General features: G+C 38.0%; 1 protein-coding gene across 5 annotated transcripts in view; it reads left to right on the top strand.

Moving 5' to 3' along the window:
• tmem44 (transmembrane protein 44) overlaps positions 1–13,198 on the top strand; it is a 56,829-nt gene that overhangs the window by 32,266 nt on the left and 11,365 nt on the right. For all 5 annotated transcript variants that reach the window (XM_043702277.1, XM_043702279.1, XM_043702278.1 and 2 more), the window contains exons 5-7: positions 3,739–3,825; positions 4,941–5,111; positions 12,701–12,844. In XM_043702277.1, the coding sequence (XP_043558212.1) occupies positions 3,739–3,825; positions 4,941–5,111; positions 12,701–12,844 (402 nt within the window). The remainder of the gene's footprint in view (positions 1–3,738; positions 3,826–4,940; positions 5,112–12,700; positions 12,845–13,198) is intronic.

Here is a 13,198-nt window from a genome sequence, read left to right as displayed (position 1 = left end):
CTTTTAGATCTTAGATTCCTTACTCATTTTCATCAATCCAGCCCCTGTTCTTCATGGTGCCAAATCAAAAGATCTCATTTGAGGTATCCCAGCTTTGCATGTTCCCAGAGTTCTTTAGTGCAGTTAGCAGTTGTTGTGGAAGAATTACTCAATGTTCCATAAAAAATTACCAGGAGACACAAAATCTTTCACGAAATTAAACTTTAATCTTGCAAAATCAAAGCTGTGGCAGCCAGAGAAGTGTCTTCCCTGACTGCCCGTAAGCTCTTTATTCTCCTCCAGTTTATACAATTTATTGGTCCTGCGTTTATCAGATAACACTAGCATAGCCAATCATGCTGGCTTGCTTTGTCTTTCTAAACTAATCATCGTTTGCCACACAGGTTAGGTGTGATGGAGGGAACCAATCATATTACAACACCATCATCTTTGGCTTTAGCTCATCTCCCAGTGATTTAACTAACCCATCACAATGCACTACCATTACCTGTTACTGGAGCCCTGTAACATGATGCCAGGCATACATTACAACAATAAGTTAACTACATTACTGCCATAATAACTTCCATACAGTGAGATGTGTGTTCCAGTCTGGTCTAAGATTGCTTGATGATGTTTGCATGCTGCTGAACTGTTATTTCTTTTATGGGTTTCCTCTAGGTCTGTTCGTGGACGTGGAATTAAAATAGAAACTCAGTTTGAATGAATGAGCCAGTGATCTGTATGACAGTCAGCACTGGATGTGATTCTAATATGTCCAATTGCCAACCAATCAGTACTCTCCACTCTCACAGAATAATTGTTGGTTTTACATTTTAATTAGTATTCTAGTAAATTGTCATAAAGCCACAGAACAAGGAAACAGATCCTTCGATCCAACTCTTCCCCATGGAACAGACATCCCAATTTCATCTAATCCCATTTGCCAGCACTTGGCCTATATCCCTCTCAACCTTTCCTATTCACATACCCATCCAGATACTTTTTAAATGTTGTAATTATATTTGCCTCCACCACTTCCTTTGGCAGCTTGTTCCAGACATGCACCACCCCTATGTGAAAAAGTCATCCCTTAGGTCCCTTTTAAACTTTTCCCCTCTCACCTTAAACATGTGCCCTCTAGTTTTGGACTCCCAACTCTAATACAAATTATCTTGGCTATTCACTCTATCCATACCCCTCATGATTTTATCAACTCTGTAAGATCACCCCTCAGTCTCTGACACTCCAGAGAAAAAAAGACCTAGCCTATTCAGCCCGTCCTTATAGCCCAAACTCTCCAGTCATGGTAATATCCTTTAAATCTTTTCTGCACCCTTTTTAGTTTAACAACATCCTTCCTACAGCAGGGATACCAGGATTGAACACCATATTCTAAAACTGGTCTCACCAATGTCTTGTACAGCTGCAACAAAATGTCCAAACTCCTAAATTCAATGTTCTGACCAATGAAGGCAGTTGTACTAAACACCTTCTTCACCATCATGTTTACTTGCGACTCCACTTTCAAGGAACTATGCATTTGCACCCCTAGATCTTTGTTTAGCAATATTCCCCAGAACCCTACCAGTAACTGTATAAGTCCTGCCCTCATTGGCCATACCAAAATGTAGCATCTCACATTTATTTAAATTGAACTCCTTCTGCCACTCTTTGGCCCATTGGCCATCTGCTCAAGGTCTCATTGTATTCAGAAATAACCTTCCTTACTGTCCATTGACTACCTAACTTACTAACCCTACCTCCTATATTCACTGTGGAAAGCATGTCAAGTTATCACAAATAGCAATATGATAATGACCAGAAAATCTGTGTTTCAAGACTGAAGGATTGGGCAGTGCATGAGGCAGAACAGTGCCTGGGAGTTTTTGCATTCACTCAAACAGATTAATGGGGTTTGTTCTAACATTGGATCCAAAGTGCAGCACTTCTGCTGAACTGGAGATGTCTGCTTTAATCTTTTTGCTGAAGCTCTGATGACGGTCTTGAACACTGGACCTTGCAGCTCAGAGATAGGACTGTTACCAATGGGAAGCCATGGCCTGATGAGTGCAAGGCAAAGAGCTGCATAAAATGTATTTTCTCATCAATGCTTGATTTCTGTAAAAAATGATTACTAAATGACTAAAAGTAACCTACCTTACACTTGTATATTCACAAGTTCATTATGCTGATTTATGATTCAGAAAAATGTGTTTCCACTGGTTCTGACTAGAAGACATATATCTGAAACTATTACCAAAAAATTAAGGGAAAGAGCAATTGATTTTTTTTTGTAGAGGGTTGTTAGGACATGGATTCCTTTCCAGAACTAGTGATGGAAGCAACATGCATAATTTGTTTTAACAAAGAAAGTGGATAAATACTTTGGAAAAAAACACATTCTGTAAAGGTATGGGAAAAGAACAGTAGAGTGGGGCTAAATGAGTTGCTTTTCTAGAACTGATGAACATGATGGAATTTCACGTTACAGAGAAGCTCCTTTTCTTGTGGCTTGATTTAATATAGTCTTACCTGTACCAATTGCACTAGTTGAGCATAATTTACCTTATGTTTCCCTCTTTTGCTAAACAATAGAGAGTTGCAAGTAGTGTTTCTGTTTGATAAGCAAAAAGTCAACAAGAAATGCCTGTGCTCAAACAGACCTTCATGTCCATAATTGGATTACTCTAAAAATTTATATGAAGTACTATTAGCTTCTTCTCTCCTTGGTAGTTTCTTATAGCTAGTGTAATATCCTGGACTTTGGCTTCTTGCACTCACAAGATTTATGACCATGTTCATATTAATGATCTCTCTGGCTTTATTCTTGTTGTGTTACGCCTTACAGTTAATATTTCTTCAAGAGACACTATATGTCAATATGCCTTGAAGAGATGTGCTGTTGATATCATCACTTCTTAGCACATGACCTAAGTTTAAAATATTTTGTTCTGTCTTAACCCAAATCACTTGAAGCATAAGACCATAAGAAATAAGAATAGGAGGAGGCCGTCCAGCCTCTCGAGCCTGCTCCGCCGTTCATTAGAGTCACGGCTGAGCTGACATTCCTCACATCCACTTTCCAACCCTTTCTCTCTCACCCTTGATTCCCCTACTATCTCAGCATTGGATATCCGCAAGGACTCTGCCCCTCCAGCATTTTGTGGCAAAGAGTTCCAAAGATTCTCAACCCTCAGGAAAGAAATTTCCCCTCATCTCAGTATTAAGTTGGCACCCCTTAATTATGAACCAATGCTGTCTGGTCCTAGACTCTCCCATGAGGGGCAAATATCCGCTCAGCATTTATCATGTCACGTCTCTGATGAATCTTATATGTTTCAATGAGATAATCTCTCATTTTTCTAAACTGACTAGAGTACCAACCTGCTTGAACTTGGCTGAAAAGACAATTCCTCCATTCCAGGGATCATCCGAGAGAACCTTCTCTGAACTGCCTTATGATAATATCACAGATGTGATCTGACTTTTCTTTGCCAAGCTTCACAGTTTGCTTTGAATCTGATACTATATACACCTAGGCATGAGTTTTTTTAATCCATTGTTTGCTATACCTTTGCCATATATGCAAATCATTAACCTGTCGCAGACAAGGCATTTCTTGTTGCTTCCTAAAATCTGTTTCTTTATGTTAATGTTAGCAGGTGGCAAACCTTGGAAAATTTCACTAACATTTGGTTACGACATGGTCATCATCTATGAGTCAATTCATTCTTTCAAACTTTCTTGTTTTTATAGGATAACACAGAAATCATTGGCTATGCATTGGGGGTGATTGCAGTTTTTATTGCCTGGACGTCAAAGTTTCCTCTGATTTTAAAGGCAGTAAGTAATAATAGGCCCAGTTACCAATTGTGGAGCAATTAAATTTGGGAACACTTAAGAGGTTAGAATTAAAGATCCATGTCAGATGTTTGCAGGGTTCTGAGGAGGACAGATATCATGGAGATAGGAAGAAGTGAGTGAAAGAAATACCATGGCATTTCAAATTTTTAGTTAATGTATTACTTGAATGTTTGCATAAAATTCTGGTTATGAAGTGATTCCAAATGTGCTGGAGCTGATGGCTGTGGTAAAAACAGTTTTTATCCTCCATTGTGGCTTGCTTTCTAGCTTCAAGTGGACAGAGTGAAGGTAATTTACTCATTTGTTCATTTGGCTGTTGGAAAAAGATTTCTGTGTCAGTGTTTAGAATTGTCTTGTTGCATCCAGTTTCAGTGAGAGAAGGACTCACCTCCTTTTGTACCCAAAAGCTACTTGAGTCAAAGTTGTTTGATGTATGAGCTCTGAGAAGAGAGATTCATTGTGATTGGATTGACCACCCATTATAGTATCTTGCCTGATTTCTTTTTATTTCTATTGAACAACAATAGCAACAATGTGTTGCTAGTACAATATATAGCACCATTTTACACATTGAAATGTCCCAAAGCAATGCCTGGGCCTATTGTAAAACAACATTTGACACTGAGCCACATATTAAAAAAAAAGGTCTTATGACTAAAGGCTTGATCAAAAAGTGGATGTAAAAAAATCTTAGAGAGGCCGAGTGTTTTACAGTGAATTCCAGTGCTTATGGTATTAGCAGCTGAAGGCACAGCCCAAAATTATGGAGTAATTAAATTTGGGAATACAGAAGAAGCTGGAATTAGAGGGCTCACGTGAGATATTTAGAAGGTTTTTGGGTTGACATAGATCATGGAGATAGGGAGACATGAGGCCAGAGGGGGATTTAAAAAACAGGAGAAGAATTTTAAAATAGTTGTATTATCTAACTCTGAGTCACTGTACTGTCAGACTGTAGAATTTTAGTTGGATGACCTTAGGTTTTCAGATCATTGTAATTGGGAGGCTACCAGCATTAAATTGAAATAGTCAAATCAAAAGTAATAGATCTTGAAGCATTTTAAAGTTATTAATTTTGTTTTTCTATTTTACAGTCTCGGGGCAAGATTGATTGTATTCTCGAGAAATGGGCTTTAATACTTTCAATTTTGGGAGGTTTACTATATGCTGCAGCAACTCTGGCACATGAGAAAACTCCTGAGTTTATCCTGCAGGCTTTACCATGGCTGCTTATCTTTCTTGGTGGTGCAGCTATAGATCTTTCTGTATCCTTTTTCAAATAGTAGGTATTGTTTCTTAAGATCCAGGAAAGTAACCGAGGATGCATTCTGAGAAATAGATTTGTTGCAACTTCTGCATTTGATCATTTTTGGTTTAACACAATAATATGAAGTTTTAATTAGCTAAAATTCCAATGTTATTTGATTTTTATTCTTTCAAATAGTTGGTCATACTTGAAATGTCCTACAAGAACCAAATTATGCCATGTTTTAACCTTGGCTTTTGCTTAAGTTCCTTTCAGAAACAAATCAATTGTGTGGCCATCTACTGTGACACAGATTCACCTATGACAAGTAAGTGAATCTGCCAGTGAGCTCATTTCTGCAACCAAGAACTTTTCATTTGTAAATGTCAAAAGCTGTAAATAAGACCACGACACCTAGTGCATTAAGTTACAGAAACTAGTAAATTGAAAATGTCCTTATATCCAAGTAGAATGTCATTAGAAAAAAATATTGCAATTCAGGTTCCAAATTTATCTAAATATCTGAAGAATGTGTTTACTTTCAAATATGATGATGTGATGTATACTGAGAGATTTATGTATTTTTAATATAACTTATTGTATCTTTTTTTGAGTTAGGAACCTGTGGGTTTTCTGTGTCTGAATTTTGTAATTGTAAATATTTCTGTAGCTATGGTAATTTTTAAAATGTTTTTGAGACCTAGTTTTAGAAGTAATGGGTTTTGTCTACACTGGTAAAGTTTTATGACCGATTAAACTAAATAAGCTTCAGGTTAGAAGACCAGGATTTTAAAAAAAATTAAGAGCAACACCTGTGAGGAAGAGAGAGGGCTTTTTAAATTAGTTTCACTGAGTTTTGGCAGTACTGTGAAAGCCTTCAATTAAGATGCTTGTGTGGATCTGTGCTTCTGAGAAGGGAAGGATATATTGATATACAGATTATATTAAAGTGTTAAAATTAGTCCCAGATCAAACGTGTTGGGATTAAATGCTGACGAGGCTGCTTCAAGCTGAATGCTCTTAAACTGAGATATATAGATAGCTCCAGGAAGAAGCTGTTTGCAGTTCCAGTCTATAAGTTAAAGTCACAAGTGATCTAAACCTGTCAAGGAGGCAGGGAATCTCGTGTGGATACTGGATAAGTTGTGTTTCTGGGTCCTGTACAGGATGTGTGTTGAGATCTATACAAAAGCTGTTGTTTTCTTTCCTGCTTATAAAGGAGTATTTTAGGGTTAGTTGAATTATACATTTACTGTGTTTAAAAATCTTTTAATTTGTTTATAAGTACTTCTTAAAAATTAAACTTGTGTTTATTGAAACTTCAGTTTATTATTAAAACAAAATCTGCAAAATTACAGGCTTATATTTAGCAAGAGACCACTTCATTAAAATGCAAACAAAACACAGTCTAATCTGTTAAACCGGGTTTCAGACTGGGATCTGATGTTTCCAGTATTAACTCAGCTGGAATTATATCAACATATATCAAAATAGATCATACTTTTAAAAAGAAAATAATACCACTGTTCATAATTGGCATTTTGCCAACTCAGTGTGGGACATTTTTGAAGTTGCAGTGAGATCTCACAACTCAGTGAAACTAATTTAAAAAGCCCTCCCTCTTCCTCACAGGTGTTGCTGTTAATTTTTTAAAAAAATCCTGGTCTTCTAACCTGAATCTTATTTAGTTTAATCGGTCATAAAACTTTACCAGTGTAGACAAAACCCATTACTTCTAAAACTAGGTTTCAAAAACAGTTTAAAAATTACCATAGCTACAGAAATATTTACAATTACAAAATTCAGACACAGAGAAAACCCATAGGTTCCTAACTCAAAAACAAAGATACAATAAATTATATTAAAATGATTTGATCTTTGACAGACCCTAACTTGGAATTCTTTGATGTTACTGAGTCTGATAAATGAATATCACAACCAATAAATCTGTAGTTGTCACTGTAGACTAGATTAGAATCCCAACAGTATGGAAACAGGCCCTTTGGCCCAATAAGTCCACATCGACCCTCTGAAAAGTAACCCATCACCTATCCTATATTTACCCCTGACTAATGCACCTTACACGATGGACAATTTAGCATGGCAAATTCACCTAACCTGCACATCTTTGGATTGTGGGAGGAAATCTGAGCACCTGGAGAAAATCCATGCAGACACAGAGAGAATGTGCAAACTCCACACAGACAGTTGCTCAAGGCGTGAATTGAACATGGGTCCTTGGCAGTCTGAGGCAGCAGTGCTAACCGCTGAGCCACCATGTTACCCATATTGCCAGTTCTACTTCCAATCATTATTTTGATTTTATTGCATTGAAATACATTTATATAAGGAAGAATAATTGCAAATACACTCAAAAGTTCAATGTTTATGTTTACCCTCAGCCAAACTGCATAGTGTCTTTTGCCATCTTTCTTCATACCAATTGAAAGCATCTCAAATCTACTTACAAATTAAGGTTGCTTTCGTAAGCTGACTAGATTTTTTTTTGTTTGTGAGATGTGGGTATCGCTGCTAGCACTTATATTCTGTATTTCATTACTCTTGAAGTTAGTGGTGAGCTGCTTTCTTGAACTATGGCAGTCCTGAGTTGTAGAGAAACATGCATTGCTGTGGCGAAGAATTTCAGCATTTTAAACCAGCAAAACTGAAAGAGCAGCAATATTGTTTCAAGACAGGATGATGTTCACCTTGGAGAAGAGCCTGTAGATGGTAGTTTTCTCCTGCATCATCTGCCTTGCTCTTTCTAGGTGGTACAGGTTCTTAGTTTGGAGGATGCTGTCAAACGAGCCTCTGTTGCAGTAGTACATTTTGTAAATGGGGCACATTGCTCCCACTGTGCATCAATGTTGAAAAGAGTGAATGTTGAAGGTGGTGGATGGGTCTACTAATCAAGCAAACCCTTTGTCCTCTATGTTACTAAGTTTCTTGATGTTGTTGGAGCTGCATAAATCCAGACATATGGAAAGTACTTTGGAGTTATTCCTTTGAAGTTTTTGGACTGGTTTTAGGGATACAAGAGGTGAGATACTCACTCCAGAATTCCTGACCTGCTTTTGTTGTTGCAGTGTTTATATGGATGGTCCAGTTCAGTTTGTCATCAAGGGTAACTCCTAGGATGTTCAAGGTGAGGGATTCATAAATCTCATGGGGTAATATTAAGATTCTCTTTTGTTGGAAATGTCAGTGCCTGGATTTAGGTGGAACAAATGTTACTTGCCACTTATCAGCCTAAGCCTGGATATTGTCGAGGTCTCACTGCATCTTGAGATGGACTGCTTCAGTATCGGAGAAGCTGTGGGCAATCATCAATGCACAGCACCAAATGACTTTCACAATGGAAGGAGTGTCATTAATGAAGCTGCTGAATGTAATTGGGCTTAGGACACTGTATAGGAATAGGAGGAGGCCATTTAGCCCATTGACCTGCTCTGCAGTATTATTATTATTATTATTAATACTACCCTGAAGAACTCCTATTGTGATATCCTGGGAGTAAGATGTCTGAACCCTAACAGCTATTATCATCTTCCTTTGTGCTAGGTGTTGCTCCAACCAACGGAGACCTTCCTGAGATTTGCATTGACTCTACCTTTTTTTGCTTGGTCTCCTTGATGCCACACTTTTCCATTAACTGCAACACAGTAATCGAATCAAGTCGGCTAGCTGAAAGAAAATAGAGCGTGATGGTTGATGGGAAATATTCATCCTGGAGTGCAAGTGGGGTACCGCAAGGATCTGTTTTGGGTCCCCAGTTGTTTGTCATTTATATAAATGAACTGGATGAGGGCATAGAAGGATGGGTTAGTAAATTTGCGGGTGACATTAAGGTCGGTAAAGTTGTGGCTACTAACGAAGAATGTTATAGGTTACAGACAGATATAGATAAGCTGAGAGGTGGCAAATGGAGTTTACTGTGAAAAAGTGTGAGGTGATTCACTTTGGAAGGAGTAACAGGAATGCAGAGTACCAGGCTAATGGTAAGATTTTTGATAGTGTAGATGAGCAGAAAGATCTTGGTGTCCAGGTACATAGATTCCTGAAAGTTGCCACCCAAGTTGATAGAGTTGTTAAGAAGGCATACAGTGTGTTAGCTTTTATTGGTAGAGGGTTTGAGTTTCAGAACCATGAGATCATGCTGCAGCTGTGCAAAGCTCTGGTGCGGCCACATTTGGACTATTGCGTACAGTTCTGGTCACCACATTATAGGAAAGATGTAGAAACTTTAGAAAGGGTTCAGAGGAGATTTACTAGGATGTTACCTGGTATGGAGGAAAGGTCTTACGAGGAAAGGCTGAGGGACTTGAGGCTGTTGACATTAGAAGAAGGTTGAGAAGCAACTTAATTGAGACATATAAGAAAATCAGAGGGTTAGATAGGTTGGAAGTGAGAGCCTCTTTCCTCGGATGCTGATGGCTAGCACAAGGGGGCATAGAGAGTAGTAGGGGCGAGGAATGCACTGCCTGTAACAGGAGTAGACTCACCAACTTTAAGGGCATTTAAATGATCATTGGACAGGCATATGGACGAGAATGGAATAGTGTAGGTTAGATGAACTTCACATTGGTTCCACAGGTCGGCACAACATAGAGGGTTGAAGGGCTTGGACTGCGCTGTAATGTTCTATGTTCTATTATTTGCCTGTGTGAGAGCCCCACTACTCCCACCCTCAAAATCTCTGGATTTTGTCTTTTTTGTTCATATTCCGAGCTAGGCCAGAATCTGAAGTGCCCTGTCAGAACTCATGTGAGGATCAGGTTATTGCTAACCAAGTGCTGTTTGATAGAACTATTGACCATCCCTTCTGTTAGGTTGATAATGATTGAGTGTAGTATGATATGGTGATAATTGGTTGGCTTGGTTTCATCCTGCATTTTTTGGAAAAGAGATAACCTTGGAATGTTTCCACTTAGTGGTGCCGATATCAGTGTTATTGCTGTGGTATAGCTTGGCTAGTGTCAGGCTAATTCTGGAGCCTTGTCTTCAGTAGTGCTGTTGGAGTGTTGTCAGTGCTCATTACCTTTGCAGTATCCAGAGTGATCAACCGATTCCTGGTATCATGTGGAATAGGCTGAAATGTGTCACCAATCATCATTTTTAACTGAAGATTGTTGAAAATGCCTTGTCTTTTGCAATGGTTACCCCCCCCCCCCCCTCCCCCTCATCGAAGGTGGCGATATTTGTGGAGACTTCTCCTCTAATGACTTGTTTAATAGTCACTGCCATGTGACAGGTTTGTAGAAATGGGATCTAATTCATTGGTTGGGGATGGCTAAACCAGATCTATCATTTGCTGTTTTGACAGTTGGTGAGCAAATAGTCCTGTTATTCAGCTTTTACAGGTTGACCCCTCATTTTTAGGTATTCGTTGTGTTACTCCTGGCCTGCCCTCCTGCAGGAATATCCACCAGTATGGTATAATGGAAATATGTTGCTGATGATTTCCTCCCAGACATAACCAGTTAGCATTGTGGAAGAGTTCACATTTCCTTAAAGTTCCAAATGGAATCTTGACAGATAAATTGAATGCACGTACTTTCTTTCACTTGACAATGAGCAATTGTGTCTCACAGTATCTTGACATTCCCTAACCCTGGATGTGGGGTAGATTAAAGATTGAGAAGGAAATAAACTTGGTTGCAGGAAAAGAAGACTCCTGTTTGGACATCAGATAATCTGTACATCAAGAATAAATCTTGAGCCAAATTCAGATTATAGCATTGAATAGACCATTTGGCCTATCAGATCCATGGCTGTGTTTACACTCCATTTGAGCCTCTTTCCTCCTTACATCAAACTCTACCAACAGATCATGTAATTCCATTTTCTCTCGTGTTTACCTAATTTCACCTTAATTACTTATTGTGTTGGTATGTTCCAGCTTTTAACCATTCACTGGTTACAAATGCTTCACTCAAATTCGCTATGAATTAATTAGTGACTATGTTTGTTTGGTGCTTATGGCCCCTAGTTCCTTGGGCTTGCAAGTGGAAACATCTTCATTGATCCTAGAATCCTTTCAAATCCTTAATGATCTTTATCAAGTCATCTATCTGTCTTCTCTTTCCAATCAAAAGCAATGATCGCTTATTCTGTCTTTTCTGGTGGGTCTTAATTCCATCCTGTTATAAGGAATACAACTATCTTATTTGGAAATATAAACTGGAAAATTAAAGTTTGAATTATTAGATTCTGTTTTTATAACTTCACGGAAAAATGGAGCTATATGATGTCCTTTTGCAGCAAGCTGGATCTTAAAGCTTCTGAGGGTCATGTTGGCACTAGGTATCTTTGGAAACAGAAACAGCTGCCCAGCAACAACTTAGGACGTCTTAAAGTAGTGTCATGACACAAAGCTGAGAAGAGAGAAAGCCTGCCAGCAAGCAAAATTCATCAATTGCTCTCTAGAAGTTGAATAGTAATAACACCAAAAGTATTTGCAAAAAGAAAGACCTCAGTCCATCGAACCAACTTCCCAATTGACGATCACGGCATTTGACAATGTGATGTCATTGCCAAATACCAAAACAAACAAAAAAAAATACACCTCATTTTCCTTTTTGGATTGAATACACATCCTCAGAATTTGTGCCTTTCTGCCAAATATTTCCCACACCCACAATATTCTTGAAACCTTTTACTTTGTCCATCTTATGTGTGAATGAATTTATATGTTTTGATTTGATGGAGTTATAGTTTAAATTTGCATATAACTATTAATATTCAATTTTAGCTATATGTTGGATAATAGGCTTATTCCCTAGGATAGAGGAAGCCAAAACTAGAGCACACAGACTTGAGATAAAAGATTTAAAAGGGACTTGAGAGGTAACATTTTCACAGGGTAATGTATATGGAATGAATTGACAGCGGGAGTGAGTACAATTACAACATTTAAAAGCCCATTTGAACAGTTATATGAATAAGAAAGGTTCAGAGGGAATGTAGGCAAATGAACCTAGTTTGGTTTGGGAAATCTGATTGGCATGGATGAGTTGGATTGAAGGGTCTGCTTTGTGCTGTATGATATTCTCTCTCTATTATAATTTATTGGTTTTATTGCTCATTGATGAAAATTGCTTTTTTTTTAATCTTTGGTCGTGATCACAGTCAGGCATTAACTATCCTAGAGATCAAATTGGTCATGTTTTGTGATGACTTGTAGAATAATAGGCTTCATTTCTGGTGTGCTATTCCCACCAGGATCATGATAATAGGAAAGATCATTCTCTGCAAATTATTAAATCTATTTGCCAAAATTTGTTGCAATTTGTGAGAGACCATTGGCAGCTCAGTTTTAGAGAAACACCAGTGGTTATAGTTTGAGAGATACAACACTGCTTCAAACATGGCTCACTAGGTATCTCTCCTCATCCTGTTGCCATAGGCATGTTGGACACATTAGCAGGTTGATTACCTATTTGGTCACATTATTATCATTCTTTCTATGGCCAGTAAGTACTAGATTAGGTCTTGAACCCGGAGCTTCTAGTTCAGAGCCACAAGACCTCTGTAAATTTGTGAATAATTATTGTTAAAACTACTTGGACAACCAATTCATTTGTTACTTTTTTAACAATGTTCAATCAGATACTGTTCTTATCATGTTTACTGAAGCATAAAACTACTCGCCAGCAGTGGGGTTTGGAAGTGGTATTAGAATCTGATACTCTCTCTTTGTTGGAGTCTCCGGAACAAGATGTGGAAGAAGAAGAGATTCAAGAAGAAGCACAGGTATCATAAAGTCCTTCCCATTGTTTAGGGAAAATATTCAGAAAATATGTTAAGGCATTATCAAAATACAGAACTTGCTTTTATATATTAAACAATTTTTTGTAAATTATTCATTTTTTTACATAATAATGTGATTATGTGAGAATTAATTCCCTCTTTCACATTTAGTAATATTTCAAAACTGTTGATGCAACCTGTGACTGCTGACCACCATTTCTAAGTTCCCTTTAAAGGTCTGAACCATCTTAAGACCATAAGACATAAGAGCAGAAATTAGCCCATTGAGTCTGCTCTGCCATTCAATCACAACTGATAAGTTTCTTAACCCCATTCTCTTGCTTTCTCCCCGTAACC

Source organism: Chiloscyllium plagiosum, chromosome 13 (assembly GCF_004010195.1).
Source record: "Chiloscyllium plagiosum isolate BGI_BamShark_2017 chromosome 13, ASM401019v2, whole genome shotgun sequence".
NCBI classification, from domain to species: Eukaryota; Metazoa; Chordata; class Chondrichthyes; order Orectolobiformes; family Hemiscylliidae; genus Chiloscyllium; species Chiloscyllium plagiosum.
Note: the sequence above shows the minus strand (reverse complement) of the source record. Positions and strands in the feature narration are given on the sequence as shown.